At 36.2% G+C, this 20,770-nt stretch overlaps 1 protein-coding gene across 4 annotated transcripts in view; it reads left to right on the forward strand.

Moving 5' to 3' along the window:
- CTAGE5 (CTAGE family member 5, ER export factor) overlaps window positions 407-20,770 on the forward strand; it is a 96,816-nt gene continuing 76,452 nt past the window's right edge. For 3 of the 4 annotated variants that reach the window (XM_018066279.1, XM_018066282.1, XM_018066280.1), the window contains exons 1-6: window positions 408-721; window positions 2,449-2,582; window positions 5,345-5,431; window positions 8,694-9,918; window positions 15,836-16,054; window positions 16,159-16,259. In XM_018066279.1, coding sequence (XP_017921768.1) covers window positions 607-721; window positions 2,449-2,582; window positions 5,345-5,431; window positions 8,694-9,918; window positions 15,836-16,054; window positions 16,159-16,259 — 1,881 coding nt within the window. In that variant the 5' untranslated portion in view covers window positions 408-606. Of the gene's footprint in view, window positions 722-2,448; window positions 2,583-5,344; window positions 5,432-8,693; window positions 9,919-15,835; window positions 16,055-16,158; window positions 16,260-20,770 lie in introns of all 4 variants that reach the window. The other variant, XM_018066281.1, reaches the window with a different exon arrangement.

Consider the following 20,770-nt stretch of genomic DNA (forward strand, 5'->3'; position numbering starts at 1 on the left):
TTTAACTATCTTAACTAAATACAAGTTTCAACTTCAGAGTAACATGGAAGGTTGTTACAATATGAAAGTGGGATATTTTTTCAAATAACTTTCATCATGATAATCCTGAACCATGCTTTTAATATAAATTTTTATTGCTTCTACATTTAACTATACCTTCCCTGACGCTGGTATTTACATGCAGCAAATACTATATACTTATTGACTAATCTACCTGAAGACTTTAACAGAAAGAGATGAACTACCTTTTGTGGAGGCCATTTAAAAATTGTTCTGTGGAACACAAGGTGCCTTTAAGCAGGAGAGTTTTCCATGGGCCGGCTTTATAAGATGACTCCAACTAAAAATCCCTGTTAATTATTAAACCCTTATGTATAATCTGGATACCTGACACTGCAGATACTGAAGATTGAGAACAGAGAGTGTTTGTCTCTCAAGTTAAGCCTAAACACCGATAGAGAAAAGTAGTTATGAAGGGGTTGAAAAACCTCAAACCTTTCCCTCTTACATTTAGAAAATAGGCTGGGTTATCTCCTGTTTTGGCTGGCATAACTACTGCCTAAACAATCAGTTTAAACCTTGTTTGGGATTCCTGCTTATTTTAGCATGGCGGATCTTAAAATTCACAGGATCTTCCTTTTGGTTATTTCTCTGACAAAGTGTTTGGAGAGCACAAAACTGCTGGCAGACTTAAAAAAGTGTGGTGACCTGGAATGTGAAAGTAAGTTGCTTTTCTTTTTTTCCTCTTAAACTAAGGCTCTGAAATGATATAAAATGTTATTGTGGACATGAATGATAAAAAAATGAACATTAATATCACTGGGAAATGTTTGTAGTTATAAGGTATAGTCCACTATAAAAAGGATATGCTAGAACCAAAACATTTTGTGATAGTTTTCAATGTAAATATAAAGGAGTAAGGATAACCTTATATATAAATATATCAGAAATTATAAGGATATTAATCTAGCTTTCAAAAACAAATTAGCACTTTTACTACTTTTTAAGATAAATGTAAATGATTTATATTTTTTAAAAAAATCAGGCCATTTGATAGCTATTTTTATGAAGCTCTTACATTTTTTAGTTTCTGTTTCACAATCAGAAGTTTCTGACTCTCATGAGTTTTCTAAGACTGTTTTTATTCATACTATCATGATTTATTGTCAAAAACTTTATCAAACATTAATCATTTTTGCATAATTTTTTATGTAGAAATACTGAAATCAGTTTTAGGAGCTGAAAATTTTATTTATGTCTTTGAATATTAAACTTTCTTCTACAATGATAAATTAATTTTCATTTTGTTCTTTAAGAACTTATTTTCTGAAATTGGCATTATGGTACAAAATGAATAGCATCTTTCATCCCAATATACTATAATTGCTTTAAACCTTCTATCCCTCCAGTATGTGAGCATTATTTCTAATTTGCAACATGGAAATTAAAAATGCAAAATATTATTAATATTAACATAAATAATTTAAAAGTAAATTTTTATGTGTCAACATTTTCCTTAATAATTTGGATATGTAATTTAATATATAGAGAATGTTTACTAGGTGATAATAATATTATTATATAACCATTATATAATTATATTATTATCTAATTATATAATAATAAAACAACTTTTTTCCTTTTTACAACCTCATTTTAGTTGCCTTAGGGTTAGGCACATATCATGTAAACAGAACATTCACATTTATAGTAATTGATAAAAGTTATTTTAACTTTAATTGTACAACTTAGTAAAAATGTTTTACATATGTCAGTATAATTATAATGGTTAATATGGCATGTATATTACTTTACATGTTGAAGGGCTAATCTAGCATATGTGGATATACTCGTTCATAGTTACTAAGGGCCTGTTATGTGCTGGGTCTGGAGGATCAGGGGTGTGTATCTAAGCGAAATAATATGTAAGATAACTTTCTGTTCCTCCAGGGATTTTCATTCTAGTAAATGATGATAAGACAGGTCAATATGAAATATGAAATAGTAGATAGGGATACAACAGTAGAATAATAGGTAATTTTGAAATTCAGAGAAGGGGCAGAGTAGGGTGGACCAATTAGGGATATCTCATATAAGAAGTAGGATATGAGTTGTCCATTAAGAGAGACTGATGGATTTGTAGAAAGGTTTAGGGAAAACCAGAAAGAAAAGCTCAGAATATAGAAGGCAGATGTTGCAGTGAAAAGAAAGTCAGTTCAGATCTGGCTCCACTATTTATCAGGTGTGTGACCATCTCTTTGAGACTTAACTAAAGGCTCATTTGTTAGTCTAAGATGAGATTATTTACCTCATAGGCTGTTTTGAGAATTTCATAATAACAATGATAAAAGGTATGAAAGAACTTATCATGATGCCTGGAATATAGTAGGTGCCAGGAAGAAAACTAATTATCTTTTCCTTCCCTTCTCTACTTTGCGTGTTACATAGCTTTAATAAGCAGAGTCTTCGCCATAAGAGATTACAGAGGACCTGACTGTCGATACCTGAACTTCACTAAGGGAGAAGAGATATCAGTTTATGTTAAACTCTCAGGAAAAAGGGAAGACTTGTGGGCAGGAAGTGTAAGTATCTAATTTTATAAATCGAATACAGAATAAATGACCAGCTTAGATGAAGAAGCCTGCTTTTCATCTCTAAAAGAACTTTAAACATATCAAAGTACTATCTATATCTATATATATATGTAAACCTTTATATATATATAAAACCTTTATATATATAAAACCTTTGATGTATTTAAACAAACAAACATGGACATGTTCACTGTTGGTTCCAGAATTTCTATAAAAGTAGCTTTGGGAAAGCCAGTCTGATTGGGATGAAGGCTTAAGAATGCCTTGAAGTTATTTTACATAGCATGCATAGTTTTTGAACTTAACTTTTATATTTGTTTGGAGAGACCTTAGAGGTACTGATGGAGATTACCGGGTGACTAGGTAAGCCCAGCCATCCCCTGATGCTACCAACGGCCAAGTTTAAGAGAGACTGGGAAGTTTTAGTTAATCAAATTAAAAGACATGTCTTGGGACTTCCCTGGCAGTCCAGTGGTTAGAGCTCCATGCTATCACCTTTCACTGCCAAGGGTGCAGTTCCATCTCCTAAATGGGAAAACTGAGATCTCACTTGGCCAAAGAAATTAAAAAAGACAAGTCTTTCTGAGCAAATAAAGGACTGAGTTACTATTGAAGAGGTCCTCTGAAAGATTAGTAGCCTAAGGAAATGAGATATATGAATTTTTCATGGAAAAAAAGAATAACTGAGACACTTTATTTGGCCCAAAGTCCTATTACACTGAAATTCCTAGATGCCTGAATCATCTTTCTGAATATATAACACAGACAAATTAATGATTAATATTTTCAGTTGAAAAGAGGTTGGTATCTTAGATTATATCATCATTATTATTTTAGAATGAAATCATACCATGACACATGATTTTATTCCCAAGCTGAGCAAGCATGACCAACCTGATACATACATCATTTCCATATAGCATATGCATAAGATCTCTTCCTTGTATAGCGTCTACACGGGAAGCCTCTGATCTTTATTTGAAGAAGCAGATTCTATGTGGGTCAATCCTGCTTCTTAGCATTAGAGGCTATATGACTGAACCTCAGACATCATTGACCAGAATTGTTTACCTGGAACTTGCAGCTCCCTAGACTGCTTACTGCTTATGGTTCTTCAAATACACTATTTCTCTGCCTTGAACGCACTGGAGGTATCTAAGGCAACTATAAGAAAAATTAAACTGTAGGTATCATAAGAAGAAAAGAAACCATTCTTTCTTGTCTACTATGTGTGAAAATGATAGTTCTGCACAAAGCAACATGTAATGTGTGGAGCCAGGGTGAAGTTTCAAGCACACTTAGTTTTGTGCTTTAGGTGTCTGGTCCAGGCAGATAGCCATTTAAGAAGTCTCACTGTGGGCTTCCCTGGTGTCTCAGTGGTAAAGAATCCACCTGCCAGTGCAGGAGACATGGGTCTGATCTCTGCTCTGGGAAGATCCCGCGTGCTGCCAAGCAGCTGAGACCGTGGACCACAATTATTGAACCCACATTCGAGAGCCTAGGAGCCACAACTTCTGAGCCCATGTGCCCTAGAGCCCATGCTCCGCAACAAGAGAAGCCACTGCAATGAGAAGCCTGCTCGCGGCAACTAGAGAACAGGCCCTGCTCGTGGCAACTAGAGAAAAGCCTGCATAGCAACAAAGATACAGCACAGCCAAAAATAAGTAAATAAATAAAATTAAAAGAATCTGCATGGTGTGATTAAGACTCTGGGCTTTACGTTGCCGAGGGCCTGGGTTCAATCCCTGATCAAAGAACTAAGATCCTGCAAACCAGGTTTTGCGACCATAGAAAAGAAGCCACATTGTGGAGCTCCCTTTGTCAGTTTTCAAATAGTTGCAGCAATTGAAGAGCTGGAAAAATCAGAACTGAGGTGTAATAATGCTTAATCAAAGGACCAAAAGAAATACATTCTTTAAACTTGGACAGGGGTAGGAAATGGGCTGAGAGTGGCCGTGTGAAGCCTTCACTCTTGGGGGACATCTTGAAGGCACTTAAACAAGATTGAGAGGGTCTCTGTCACCAAGGTACAGAAGTTGAAAGTGAAAGTGAAGTCGCTCAGTCATGTCCGACGCTTTGCAACCCCATGGGACTATAGCCTACCGGGCTCCTCTGTCCATGGGATTTTCCAGGCAATAGTACTGGAGTGGATTGCCATTTCATTCTCCAGGGGATCTTCCCAAACCAGGGGCTGAACCCTGGTCTCCCACATTGTAGACAGACATTTTACTGTCTGAGCCACCAGAGGAGTTGAATGGAACCCAGTTCCCTCTGGAGGACTCGTAGATCTTTACTATCTTGATGAATCCGTCTTGGCTCTTCAGAGTTTAAACATCTTATCTTATTCTGACATCCTGAAAATGCTGACTATGTCACAGCTCCATCTAGCTTGGCTACTGTCACCATTCCCTTGTTTTTTTATATTCCAGGTCTATTAGTATAAATCTGTGGTCCACTAGGCAAGAAAGGTCATTAAGAACAGAAAGAGGAAGAAAATGAGTGGTTTTCCCTCTGAAATGTGAAAAAGTGCCATTTTATAGCTTGCCCCTTTGTTCCCTCAAATTAACTCTGTTCTGTTGAGTAGCAAACGGAATATGATTTCATTGGACTTTCTTTTAGATAGTAAATGAAAACCAATTACTATTTGTGATTTTAAATACATGAAAGTCAAGGACATGGAACAAAATTAGGCTCAATAGCTATTGCTTTGATCACTCTTACTTGCTAATATTTATTCGTCATTTTGATAGAAAGGAAAGGACTTTGGATATTTTCCCAGAGATGCAGTCCAGATTGAAGAAGTATTCATATCTGAGGAAGTTCAAATACCAACAAAAGTGAGTAAACAGATTTTGGTTCTTAATTGAACTGATTTTTTTTTTAAAGTAAATTTATATATTTTTTTCTCTAACAAAAGAAATAATTATAAATGCCCAATAATTCTCTTTTCCAAATTACCAGTTTTCCTGTTCTTCTTTCTCCTCTTAATGAATGTATTCATTTAATTTATTTTTAAATTAATTGATATTGGAATATAGTTGCTCTGTGTGTGTGTGTTAGTCATTCATTCATGTCTGACTCTTTGTGACCCCTTTGGACAGTAGCCCACCAGGATCCTCTGTCCATGGTATTCTCAAGGCAAGAATATTGGACGGGGTTGCCATTCCCTTAACGGTTATTAGTTGAATTTAAAATTTCTTGATTAACACAGTTTTCTGTGGTGTGAGTGCCCATTGGTTATACATCTTATATAGTGGATACATAAAATAGGCTTAAGAACTAACGCTAGGAATAGTTTGAGTATGTGAATAATATCAGGTTAAGACAGGGTTAATGACAAAGATTTTGCTTACTGATCAGCAGGCAGTAGAATACAGTGGTTTAGAGCATCAATTCTGGAGATGGGCTGGGTTCAAAGCCTGACTTAGCCACTTAGTTGTTATGTGGTATCTGTGCCTTTTTTTCTTATTTATAAAATGAGGATGATGATTATAAACTTACCTCATGAATGTATTGAGGAAAAAAGAGCATATGAAAGCACATAAAACAGCATTTACTAAGTGCTATGTAAATGTTATATATTATTACTAATGTTATTGTCCTCCTGAGACAGAGTTTATTTCCCATCATCCTCTCTAGGTCTCCAATCTGTAAACCTCTTTTGCTGTTGGATTTTTAACTGAGTTTGACAATGCTGGGCTTGATAGTGAGAAAGGGAATGAGAAAGTGACTCTTCAATACGTGAATTTGACTAGTGCATTTAATTCAGATTCTGCATTCGATCCCTGGATCAGCAAGATCCTCTGGAGGAGAGTATGGCCCCCCACTCCAGAACTCTTGCCTGGAAAATCCCGTGGACAGAGGAGCCTGGCAGGCTACGGTCCATAGGATCACAAAGAGATGGGCACAACTGAAGCAACTTAGCGCATACACACAAGCAGGTTAAGCCAATTTACCTTAAGTGAGGTCAGTGTGAAGTCAGTTCTGCCTGGTTAAGTAAACTGTCTATTATTTGGCTCTTTCCCACCACAAATTCTGGGATTAACTGTCTATTCACTGTGTAACTATCGGTCCTGCCAGTTCTGTCTCCAAAATATAGCCATCTGTCTTCTCTTCGTTTTTACTCTCCCTATAGCTCTGACTCAAGGCATAATTACCCCCTGAGTAGAACCTGCAGTAGATTTCTAACTGGTCTTTTGACCTTGACTTTTGCCCTCTCCCAATTCATTCCCTAAACACGAATCTTATAGTCATGAATCAAAATCCAAAAAATCAGATCTTGTCATAATCAAGCCTTGACTCCTTATCTGGCTCTGCATGATCTGTTCCTGCCCTCTGCTGACCCTGTCTTATGCCCTTCTTCTGGCCCCCACTATGTTCCTAGCCATGCTGGCCTATTGATTGTTCTTAGACCATGCCAAGCCCTTTCCCTGCCTAAAAACCCAAATAGGTCATTCCCTTTGTTTGAAATGCTTTCCCTAAATTCTTCATCTGGTTAGTTCCTCCTTATCCTTTTGTTATTGTTTAGTCGTTAAATTGTATCTGTTGTTGTTTAGTCGTTAAGCTGTAGGTCTCAGCTGAAACATCAGTGCCTCAGAGAGCTCTTTCATGATGGTTCTAAAGGAATTATTGCTTCTCAACCACAACTTCCTGTTTATTTCCTGCATAGCACTTATCACAATCTATTATTTATTGTTTCTATCATTTACTGTAGAATTTCAGTACTTGGCACAGAGCAGAGCACCTAGTAGGCATATAGGAGGCCCAAATTCTTAGGTCAAGTCCCCTGGGACTTGTGCATCCAAGAAGTGTACTGGGGGGTACTCTTGGGAATAGCACTTGTAAGGAAACATCAGAAAAAGCTGGACAGACAGAGAAGCTGAACTATGACGCAGTTGCAGCAATGATTTCAGGTGATTCTATAAGGAACTTAGAAGCTGGGATGGCCTTTCAGATTTGTTCTGAATAGAGGCAAGGGGTTGGGCCTTTTTATCCTTGCACAGCTGGCTCATCTAGGGTAGTATAACCTTGGGCTACATTAGGCTAGTATTTACTAGAGACAGTTGCTGTTTTAAGTATTTGATTCATTTAATCTTTCACAAGAGCCCTATAAGGTATTATTTTTCTCATTTTACAAATGAAGAGACTGAGGCATAGAAAGGTCATCTAATTCACCCAAGGTCACAGAGCTAGTAAACAGTGGCATTAAGATTTCAATCCATAGTGTTTGGCTCCAACGTCTATTAATCACCTACAGTGTTGCAGTGCCAAAATTATACTGTAAAAATTGCAATTCTGAAGTTTATTTTTTGTAAAATTCTGAGTTTTATTCTTATTTTATAATGGTGATAACCAAAGAGCAGTGAATATCAGTGTCTCATACCTTCAGATTAAAAAAAATAGCTTTTACCATTTTATACTTGAAAATTTGGTTGCTCTGTGAGATGAGCAAGGGGATCCCTGCCTCCATTGGCGGCTTACAGTAACTCAATAAAAGAAGCCTAAGTGTTTTAGTGTAGCTTCTAACCAGGCCATCATGCTTTAGAGTCTGGTTTTTCTGAGCTGTGATCATGTGCTGTAAATTCCACTCTGAAACCACTGCATAGCTCCATATGTCCATTCAGTGTGCCCTTACAAGGAGCAAGATTTTGTGGCCATGTACGCCTTTTTGTTAGAGTTTCTTTGCAGAATATACTCAGTACTAGATTGCCTTTTCTTCTAAAGTTCTTTAACTGCTGCTGCTGCTGCTAAGTCGCTTCAGTTGTGTCCAACTCTGTGTGACCCCAGAGACGGCAGCCCACCAGGCTCCCCTTGGGATTCTCCAGGCAAGAACACTGGAGTGGGTTGCCATTTCCTTCTCCAATGCATGAAAGTGAAAAGTGAAAGTGAACAAATCCTAATGCAAGTGGATCTCGCTGAGGTTTATATCACTAACCCTGAAAAGTCAGTTATGATACAAGTGTTTATGATTAGGAGTTTTTGCTCAGCTATTGAGCTAGTTTTGTGGCCTTGGGAAAATGACACTCATTTGGAACAATTTTGGACAAACAAGGGGTTTCAGTATATTAATGTCAATCATATATATATTTTTCCTTTCAGGAATCTGACTTTTTCTGTCTTCTTGGATTAAGCTACATATTTGAAAATGAAGTTAGTGAGTTAAACAGTGATAATAGTGAAAATATGTATCCATATGAAGAAGATAATGACCCCAAATCTAGTGTATATGAAAGTGATTTTCAGATAGAACCTGGCTTTTATTCAACTTCTGAAAGTAGTTTGTTTGAAGACCAATTTCCAGCTTCAGAGGCTCCTGAAGATACCAGAAGTACTAGTGAATCAGAAGATTGGGAAGCAGAAGCTGGAAGTATGGAACAGTATCTTATTCCAGAAGGGGATCATGCCCCACCATCTTTAGCTGTCCCTGAAGTGAAAGGATGGTTTGGATTTGGAAAGGACCAAGCTGAAGAAAAGACTTTTGAATCAGTTATTGAACCTCAAGAGGAAAGCTCATTTCAAAGTAGACATATAGCAGTGGAAGATGGGAATGACCCAGAGAAATTAAACAGTGGTGAGCCCCAAACAGAACATAAGCAAGAACTTGAGTTAGAGTTTGATTCAGTGCCAAAGGAACAGTCTGAACTAGTATCTGAGTCAGAGCACATTCTCAATCCTCAAGACACTGGTTGGTTTGGTGGTGGATTTACAAGTTATTTGGGTTTTGGAGGTGAGGATACAGAACTTGAGTTATCATCCAAAGAAAGCAACCCACCGTTAGAAGATGTTCCTAGTTCCATATCCTCTGAGGAAGAACCCACTGTTCCGTGTACGGAAACATTAACAGAAAAAGAAGATGTAATCACTAATGACAGCTCAATTCTCAAGCCAAGTTGGTTTGATTTTGGTTTTGGTATGCTGGGCTTTGCATATGCTAATGAAGACAAAATGATATCAGATGATGGAAAAAATGAAGAAGGAGGTGAAAGAGAGAAACATAGACATCCTTCAACAAGTGAATTTGACCCTGATAAGGAACAAGATTTAAAACTAATAAAAATTACGGAAACTGAAAATCAAATAGGCAAGGAAACGGTCTTAGAGAAAACAGATGATTATGATACTGTACCATATTTTAAAAAGTTATTGTATAATTTTGACAACCGCTGGAGATTCCAGAACACTCCAAAGGAAACGGAATTGACATTTCCCAAACAGACTCTGGATGAAAGTAATGTAGGTGAAAATGATAAAACAGAATTTTCAGCTGAAAAGTACCCCACAGATAATATAGAAGATATGTTGAAAAGTGGTTACAGTCAGCCAGGTTAGTATAAAAATATCTATAATGTGATTTCTTTTTTAAACATAGGCAAAAGTGAAATTGCTAGTTGCTCAGCTGTGTCTGACTTTTTGAGGTGCCATGGACTGTAGCCTGCCAGGCTCTTCTGTCCATGAATTCTCCAGGCCAGAATATTGGAGTGGGTAGCCATTCTCTTCTTCAGGGGATCTTCCCAACCTAGGAGTCGAACCCAGGTCTCCCACGTTATGGGCAGATTCTTTACAGTATGAGCCTATTTTTAAAAGTACAAATCACATGAAAAATCCAGGAATCCTTATTTTTCTAAATAAACAATAATCAGCAACAACCTTGTCAATCACCCTTTTATCAATATATCTGGTTTGCTCTGGGACTTAGTAGATCTTGAAGTGAAGTGAAAGTCAGTCAGTCATGTCCAGCTCTTTGCAACCGCATGGACTGGGGCCTGCCAGGCTCCTCTGTTCATGGACTTCTCCAGGCAAGAATACTGGAGTGGGTTGCCATTCCATTCTCCAAGGGATCTTCCCAACTCAGGGTTCAAACCCAGGTCTCTCACAATGCAGGTGGATTCTTTACTGTCTGAGCCACCAGGGAAGTGCTTAGTAGATCTTAATATCATAAAATCTCAAGGGACAAGGAATGATTGGATGTATATGGCTATTTCAGGGAGATCTCTAGGTATTTTACAATAAGTTTAATCAAACTGCTATATGTAGACAGGTTTAAAAATATGTGTAGTGCTAAGGCTTTTTTTTTTTTTCCTAAACAAAAGTGATTTCTGTTCCCTTTGTCCATCTCTACTTCTACCTCTCTCCCAAGGATAATAATTTCTTTTATTTTTTAGAGAATATTTCTTTTAGTATTTATCTATTTTCTAAATAAAATATTTATATTGTTCTTCTTTGATTAACCTATTTTAGATAATGTCCATTGACTTCCTGTTCTATTAGGTGATAATTTTTGCTTATTAGGTTATTATAAAAACACCTTTCATTAGTTTAAAATAGTCTCGGTTTCTAAATTATATTTTATTCTAGATCTATAGTTCGTCACCTCCCCGCTAAGAAGATCTGTGATAACAAGAGTTTTCTTTAAGTGTACAAGATAATATGGAAACTTAAGCAAGAACAATGTAAAAAGGTTTCCACATCCTCCCTCAAGTCTCTCAATTCTGGGAGCTCAACAGAAGGCAACAGAAGAGAGCAGAGTAGCAGAGGAGACTTCTAGGTGTCCAGGCATCAGCGACTCCGATGATTAAAAACATGTGGGTTATGTTTTTAAGTAGAGTTATGTAGCATGACTTTCTCACATCTCCATTCTGATGTCTTTATGATGGATAGATTAGAAACTCAACAAATATTGGCCAATAATACAGAAACGATTGAACCTCAGAATGACAGAAAAACTTTCACAAGAAGAGATCAATAATGTTGCAAACTCAGAAAGAAACACATTTCACTGGAGCTAGTTGATTTTCTTGAATTTCCAGAAGAACTCTTAATATTCTACAAAATGTGAGTTCTTTACTTGATCAACATCCTCCAACCAGAATATAGACTTTAGATTCTAAGTGAAGTGAAAGTATTAGTCGCTCAGTCATGTCAGACTCTTTGAGACCCCATGGACTGTAGCCAGCTAGGCTCTTCTGTTCATGGAATTCTCCAGCCAAGAATACTAGAGTGGGTAGCCATTCCCTTCTCTAGGGGATCTTCCTGACCCAGGGATCGAACTTGGGTCTCCTGCATTGCTGGCAGATTCTTTACCATCTGAGTCATCTCTAACACTTTTCTAAATAAGAAAGATTTAGATATGATGATTTTCATGACTGAAAACATTAGAGACCTACATTTTCAAAGGCTAGAGGAAATTATTTTATTCTAAGCTTGTTAGATCCTAAAGAGATATTTGTGAAAAAGCGGATAAGAGTAACTGGAAAGAAGAGAGACTAAAACAAAGCAATATCAATACAGAAATATAGATGTTTCAAAATATAGATATATAAAAATATTTTAAAGCTTATTTATAGAAACTTCAGTTTAGTAGAATATCAGTTTAGTAGAATTTATTTCGTGTAGTGATGCTGGGAGAATAACTTGGTAAATAGTCAAGCAGTGCATTTATGCAATTATAACTAGTTTTGAAGAATTTTTATAAAAGTGTTAAGAAATTCTTTTAAGGTTCAGAAAAAAGATGCCTTACTCTACAAATATTTCAAAACATTTCACTATTAACTAAATGAAAAACAAACTAGGGTCATGCAAAGTTTACTATTAAAAAAGAGAATACTAAAGGAAGGATTCAGTTAATACCACAGAGTCTATTTTTTTGGATATTGGAGAAATAGCTAAAATAGCCAATATTTTCGGATAATTTCATTACCCCTTTTAGGGAATAACAAGTGAAAACTGGACTTATTTGTAAAGAATGCATAAGAAAAATGAATTCCTGATCTTGACTAAGTATTTATGAAAAGCTGAGGCTTGAGATAACACATTTACAAAAAGCCAATATTGCTGATCTAAGAATTTACAAAATAAAATTAGATAAGTTATTTATATTACAATATTAATAGCTATTTTACAAAAGGATTCCAACTGAGCTTATTTAAATAATGAATTTTCCAAGTACAGTAAATATGAAAGAATAGTTTTATTTGAATTAAAACTTTAATTTATTAACAATTATAAGAAAGTAATAAATGTATCTAATGTAAAATAGAAGTATTTACAATATTTCAGATATACAGCAAAGTGATTCAGTTATATATATAAAAATATATATACATATAAGGACATATATGAATATACACATAAGAATATATATTTTCAGATTGTTTTCAATTGTAGGTTATTATAAGATATTGAATATAGTTTCCTGTGCTATTATTAGGACCTTGTTGTTTATTTCATATACAGTAGTATATAAATGTTAATCCCAAATTCTTAATTTATCTCTCCCTTTCTTTCCCTTTGGTAACTATGCTTGTTTTCTGTCTGCGAGTCTATTTCTGTTTTGCAAATAAGTTCATTTGTATAATTTTTCTAGATTCCACATGTAAGTGATATCATATGATATTTGTCATTCACTATCTGACTTCATCTAGTATGATAATCTCTATGTCTATCCAATGCTGCAAATAGCATTATTTCATTCTTTTTTGTGGCCTATAGTCCATCGTGTGCATTGAATACATACAATCTTCTTTTTCTGTTCATCTGTTGATAGACATTTAGATTACTTCCATGTCTTAACTATCGTAAATAATGCATGCATGTTTTCAAATTATGCTTTTCTCCCAGTGTATGGCCAAGTGTGGGGTTGTTGGATCCTATGGAAGTTCTCTTTTTAGTTTTTAAGGGACCTCCATGCTGTTCTCTCCAGTGGCTGCACCAGTTTATGTTCCCACCAAAGTACAGAAGGCTTTCCTTTCCTCCACACCCTTTTCAGTATTCATTGTTTGTCAACTTTTTGATGATGGCCATTCTGGCTGGTGTGATACCTCACTATAGGTTTGATTTACATTTCTGTAATAATTAGTGATGTGCTTCTTCTTAGCCATCTGGATGTCTTCTTTGAAGAAACATCTGTTTAGGTCTTCCACTCAGTTTTGATTGAGTTGTTTGCTTTTCTGAAATTGACCTGTATGAGCTGTTTGTATATTTTGGAAATCAATCCCTTGTCCATCGCATCATTTGCAAATATTTTCTCCCACTTCATAGGTTATCTTTTTGTTTTGTTTATGGTTTCTTTTGCTGTGCAAAGATTTTTAGCTTACTTAGGTCCCATTTATTTTTGGTTTTGTTTTCTTTACTCTAGGAGACAGATTGCCCAAAATATTGCCATGATTTATATCAAAAAGTGTTCTACCATTGTTTTCCTCCAGGAATTTTATAGTATCTAGTCTTATAGTTAGGTTTTTAAATTTTTTGTGTATGGTATTAGATAATGTCCTAATTTCATTCTTTTACATGTTGCTGTCTAGTTTTCCCTGTACCACTTTTTAAAGAAACTATCTTTTCTATATTGTATATCCTTATCTCCTTTGTTGTAGATTAATTGACCATAAGTGTGTGGGCCTATTTCTGGGCTCTCTAGACTATTCCATTGATCCATGTGTCTATTTTTGTTCCAGTATCATACTGTTTTCAAGATTGTAGCTTTGTAGTATAGGCTGAAGTCAGGGAGTATGATTACTCCAGCTCTATTCTTCTTTTTCAGGATTCAGTATTCTTCAATTTCAAGATTGCTTTGGCTTCTAATGTAAATCCTAAGGCTTATGTTTAAGTAATATAAAAATAATACCTCAGAAGTATAATTAAATATGAAAATAATATAGGAAGTTTTCATTTTTTTACATATACTTATTTCAAGTGCAGTATAAGAAAATATTTTAAAAAGAATCAATCTAGGAACACATAAATTTTGTGAAATTAATTGTTGAATAAGTCTTTTTCTCCTCTTATGCCATCAAACATCATTGTAGATCACTATTTGAGTCCTGTATTTACAATAGTCCAATTATATTCAAACTCCTGAATTGATTGTTCATTTTAAATTTTAAAGTCCACATGTGGCATTATTAAATTACAGGTATCTGTTTGCTCACTTGGGACTTTCATCTTTTAAACGATGGTGACTAAGTAAGTGACAGCATGAAAGTGATATGTTACGTTCATAACTCAAAGAGCGAAGTTAGATATTGGATAATTCAGTTAGGACTATTGTTTAATATTGTTTTTCAGGACTGCAATGATACTTTTCTATCCTTGTCTTAAAGAGTAACTGAGAAATAAATCCCACAATTTACTTGACTACTATACCTCAGGCTAGGATTACTTAGAACATTTTTTTTAATCCTGTTTGATTAATTCGTTGAATCAAGTGATCGGTTTAAACTATATTTGAAAATTGAATTGATGGCTGTGTGACATGGCATGCACATAAATATATGGTGCAACATTACAAATGTGGACAATTATAACACATATATTTCTAATTAAATTTTTTTCTTAATTCTGGAGAAGGGTAGTCCTTTTTAAGGGCTTCCCAGATGGATAAGTGGTAAAGAATCTGCTTGCCAATGCATGTCGGGTACTCCCTGGGTTCTGAAGAGCCACTGAAGAAGGAAATGGCAACCTGCTCCAATAGTCTTGCCTGGAAAATCCCATGGACAGAGGAGCCTGGGGGGCTACATTCCATGGGATCACAAAAGTTGGACACAACTTAGTGACTAAACAACAATGACAACAATCCTTTTTAAAGTGAATTTTCTCGAGATGTGCATATATATATATGTATATATATCTTCATATGGCAACGGCACCCCACTCCAGTACTCTTGCCTGGAAAATCCCATGGACAGAGGAGCCTGGTGGGCTACAGTCCATGGGGTCGATAAGGGTTGGACACGACTGAGCGACTTCACTTGCACTTTTCACTTTCATGTTGGAGAAGGAAATGGCAACCCACTCCAGTGTTCCTGGCTGGAGAATCCCAGGGATGGAGGAGCCTGGTGGGCTGCCGTCTCTGGGGTTGCACAGAATCAGACACGACTGAAGCGACTTAGCAGCAGTTAGCAGCACAGGGCCATGAGCTAAAGGATGCAGATGGTCTCCAGAAGGTAGAAAAAGGAAATGAATTCTCCTCTAGACCTCCAAAAGGAATAGAGCCCTGCCAAAGCCTTGGTTTTAGGATTTCTGATTTCCAGAAATATATTTGTGTTGTTTAAGCCATTAAGTGTGTGTTAATTTATATCTGCAGTAGGAACTAATACAGACGATAAATCTGTTTCAATGAATTCTTTCCATAATGAAGTATCACAATGCCCACAAAGATTCAAAGGATGACCTGCCTAGAAAAAAATAGGAAGCCTACAACAAAGTAAACATTATTAAAAACCCTAAACATTTCTCTCTATTTGCAGATATGGACTCTGAAATAGAGTTTCCTATGAGAATTCATGAAGAAGCTCATTTCAAAACTCTATCTTCTGAAAATAGTGATGAAAAGTTAAAAATATCACTAGACACTGAAAGGCCTACTCAGGTGGAAATGGACACATCTATGGAAAATACCCTGTCAAACAGTCAGATCCTTTTAACTGATTACTTTTTATCTTCTCAAAATTACATTGCTATGAAAGGTAAGAAACAAGTTATTTATTCTCTAATGCAGCAATTAAGGAAGAAATTAAACTCAAAATTTGTGTCTTATCAAGTATTAACGTTTTAATTTATAATTTGACAGAAGATGCTTTTTGGCCTCAGCTTCTGGAATATTTATTTCAAATTGATGTTTATGATTTCCTGAATTCTGCATTTTCACCAATTGTAATTCTGATAGAAAGGGTAAGTTGACCTTTTAGATATTTTCCAATACTTTTATGTGCGTGCTAAGTTGAGTCAGTTGTGTCTGACTCTTTGCGAGGCTATAAACTGCAGCCTGCCAGGTCTACATCATGGGATGATGTAGGCAAGAATATTGGAGTAGGTTGCCATTTCCTTCTCCAGGGGATCTTCCTGACCAAGGGATCAAACCTGAATTTCTATGTCTCTTGCATTGGCAGGTGGGTTCTTTATCACTAGCGCCACCCAATAATTTTACCTATTTTAGTAAATATAGGAATAGCTGAAAATTATGTTTGAGTGAATCCTCCCTATGTAAATATTATTGATGCATAATATTTCTCTTTGCATAAAATTTTATATGAAGCTTTTCCCTTATATGAATATTTTGTTGCATGGATGTTCTTAAAGATATTTTTAAAAACCTTTCCTTAAGCTTTGTTGATCTTGAGCATTAGAGTTTTTTCCTTCTCCTTTTTTTAAATCAGAGGAAATCATACTAAGATTTAACTCAGAAATAATATTAACTGAAATTTAATCTTAAGGAAATTATTAATATTTGAATGACAGCTGTGACCTCAAAATGATGTAATGTGAGAATCTTGCAAAAACAACTAGTACTTCAAAATTTAACCAAGTCATAACTAAAATTCTAAAATCTGTCTGCTTTTTCATTTATTGTAACTTCTATTAAATTCTATCTCATTTATTGTAAATGAAATATTACAAAAGGATCTAGCTGTAGTATTTGGCACATAAGTGTTTGTTCCTTTTCTCATTTACTGCTGTTATAGAAATAATTGAGGAAGCACTTGTATCTTCTCATTTATATTTTAAGATGAAACTTAACAGTGGTTACCTTCAAGGAGTTCATTCTAGTTGGACACAGTAAAAAAAGCAATAATTGTACGTGCTGTAATGGCCACAGGATGCTACTGATACACAGGAGGAGCTGCCTGGTAGACTGACTGGAAATGGTAGGTAGAGAGAGTAAGGAGGAAGAGCCTGGGAAAATGTCCCAGAAGAGATCTTACTTGAGCTGATCTTGAAGAAAGAGTAGGAGTTAGCCAGGCAAGAAAGGATGAACATTCTAGGTTGAGAGTGCATTTTTAAAAGTACAGAAGTGGGAGAGATTCTGGCATTTCTAAGTAATTCAGTCTGATTGAATTTACAAGCAATAAATTTATAAGCAATTTATAAATAATTCAGTCTGATTGAATATTGGGATTGAAGTTGAATACTGGGATTGAAGAGGAAGGTTAGCTTTGCATTTGTGATAGGAAGTTGAACTCTCTTTTCAATGACGGGGCACTATTTTTTAAATTTATTTTTAATTGGAGGATAATTGCTTTAAGTAAAGTGAAAAAGTTTCATGTCTGAAGTCTGTCAATCAACATTGTCAATATTAATAAGAATTGACTGAAGACCAGAGGAAGGGAGCCCAATCAAGAAGTTATCACTTGAATTCAGGAAATAGATTGTAAAGGTCTAAATTAGGGTTTATAAACTCAAATGAAATGAGTGAAGCACAGGTAAAGGAGAGAACTGTAGCCAGCTAGAGAGTGTATGCCTTCTCCAAAGGATATAAGTTCTTCAGTCTTTTTTTTTTTCCCAGATCTTCTGATATTTCAAGAAAAGTTGGAAATCTAGATTTTGTGTGTGTGAAATCTCCCATTTTTAAAAAAGAACCTGTTTTTTAAAAATAATTTTTAAAAATGTTTATTTATTTATGCTGTGTTGGGTCTCCGTTGCTGCACAGGCTTTTTCTAGTTTCAATGAGGGGTACTCTCCAGTTGTGGTGCAAGGGCTTCTCATTGCAGTGGCTCCTCCTGTTAAGGAGCACCGGCTCCAGGGTGCAGGGGCTTCAGTAGTTACAGTACACGGGCTCAGTGTTGTGACTTGAGGGCCCTAGAGCAGGGGCTCAGTAGTTGTTGCACTCGGGCTTAGTTGCTCTTCGGCATATAGGATCTTCTCTGAACAGGGATTGAAACTGTGTCTCCTGCATTGGCAGGTGGATTCATTTTTTTTTTAATTGATTTATTTTTAGTTGCAGCATAATTACTTTACAGCATTGTGTTGGTTTCTGCCAAACATCAACAAGAGTCAGCAATAGGTATACATGTGTCCCCTCCCTCTTGAACCTCCCTCCCACCTCCCTCCCTATCCCACCCCTCTAGGTTGTTACAGAGTCCTGGTTTGAGTTCCCTGAGTCAGATAGCAAATTATTATTAGCTATCTAATTTATATATTGTAATGTATGTTTCCATGTTATTCTCTCCATACATCCTACCCTCTCCTTCCTTCCCTGCACTGTGTCCATAAGTCTGTTCTTTAAGTCTGTGTTTCCATTGCTGTCCTGCAAATAATTTTATCAGCACTATCTTTATAGATTCCATATATATGTGTTAGTATACGATATTTGCTTTTCTTTTTCTGATTTACTGCTCTCTGTGTAATAGGCTCTAGGTTCATCTGTCTTATTAGAACTGACTCAAATGTGCTCCTTTTTATGGTTGAGTAATCTTCTATTGTATATATGTACCATGGCTTCTTTATACGTTCATCTGATGATGGACATCTAGGTTGCTTCCATGTCCTAGCTATTGTAAATAGTACTGCAGTGAACATTGGGGTACATGTGTCTTTTTCAATTTCGGTTTCCTCAGTGTATATACCTAGTAGTGGGATTGCTGAGTCATATGATGGTTTTGGAGAAGGGAATGGCAACTCACTCCAGTTCTCTTGCCTGGGAAATCCCGTGGACAGAGGAGCCTGGTGGGCTATAGTCCATAGGGTTGCAGACTTGGACACAACTAAAGCAACTTAGCAAAGCACACACATGGAGGTTTTTATTCCCAGCTGTTCTTTTTTTAAACAATCTCCACCCTCTCTTCCATCATAACTGTATCAATTTACATTCCCACCAGCAATGTAAGAGGGTTATGTTTGCTCCACACCTTCTCCAGCATTTGTTTGTAAACATTTTAATGACAGCCATTCTGACTGGGTGTGAGGTGATATCTTATAGGTTTGATTTGCATTTCTCTAATATTGAGTGATGTTGAGCATCTTTTCATGGTTTGTTAGTCATCTGTATGTCTTCTTTGGAGAAATGTCTATTTAGGTCTTCCCCACTTTTTGACTGGGCTGTTTTCCTGATATTTACTTATATGAGCTGCTTGTTTATTTTGGAAAGGAATCCTTTGTCAGTTGTTCCATTTGCTATTATTTTCTCTCATTCTGAGGGGTGTCTTGTTTATAGTTTCCTTTGCTGTGTAAACCTTTTAAGTTTAATTAGGTCCCACTTGTTTATTTTTGGTTTTATTTCCTCTACTCTACGATGTGGGTCATAGAGGATCTTGCTGTAATTTATGTCATAGAGTGTTCTGCCTATGTTTTCCTCTAAGAGTATTACAGTTTTTGGTCTTACATTTAGGTCTTTAATCCATTTTGAGTTTATCTTTGTGTATGGTGTTACGGATGTGGGTTCAGTCCCTTGGTCAGGAAGATCCCCTGGAGGAGGGCACAGGCAACTCACTCCAGTATTCTTGCCTGGAATATCCCCATGGGCAGAGGAGCCTGGTGGGCCATAGTCCATGGGGTCTCAAAGAGTCGAACATGACTGAAGAGACTTAAGATGGTGTGAGGAAGTGTTCTACTTTCATTCTTATACGTGTAGGTGTCCAGTTTTCCCAGCACCACTTATTGAAGAAGCTATCTTTATCCCATTGTGTATTTTTGCCTCCTTTGTTAAAAACAAGGTATCCATAGGTGCATGGGTTTATCTCTGGGCTTTTTATCTTCTTCCATTGGTCTATATTTCTGTTTTTGTACCAGTATCATATTGTCTTCTTGATGACTATAGCTTTGTAATATAGTCTGAAGTCAGGAAAGTTGATTCCTCTAGCTGCATTCTTCTTTCTCACAATTGCTTTGGCTATTTTTTTGTGTTTCCATATGAATTGTGAGACTTTTTTGTTCTAGTTCTGTGAAAAATGGCAGGTGGATTCTTTACCACTGAGCCACCAGGGAAGCTTGAAATCTCCCAATTTTTAATTGCTGGCAAATATTCAGACTAAAAAAAAATACCATGCAGGTCAGACAAAATGTTCTGTGGGTTGAGTTTGGCCTATTAGCCATATTTTTTAACCTCTGACTAAGTATCTGAGAGTCAGACACGACTGAACGACTTCACTTTCAGTTTTCACTTTCTGCTTTCATGCATTGGAGAAGGAAATGGCAACCCACTCCAGGGTTCTTGCTTGGAGAATCCCAGGGACAGTGGAGCCTGGTGGGCTGCTGTCTATGGGGTCACACAGAGTTGGGCAGGACTGATGCGACTTAGCAGCAGCAAGTATCTGATAGTGGTTATTAAAATGATTGGAAGAACAAACTAGTTAGATCTTTTGCAGATAGAATTCACTGGATTTTGTGATTGATTGAAAGTAGCAAGGAGAAAATGGAAAACGTAGGAAAATTTATCAGATTTCTAGCTAAGGTGATCAGGTGCCACT

This window comes from Capra hircus, chromosome 21 (genome assembly GCF_001704415.2).
Source record: "Capra hircus breed San Clemente chromosome 21, ASM170441v1, whole genome shotgun sequence".
NCBI lineage: Eukaryota > Metazoa > Chordata > Mammalia > Artiodactyla > Bovidae > Capra > Capra hircus.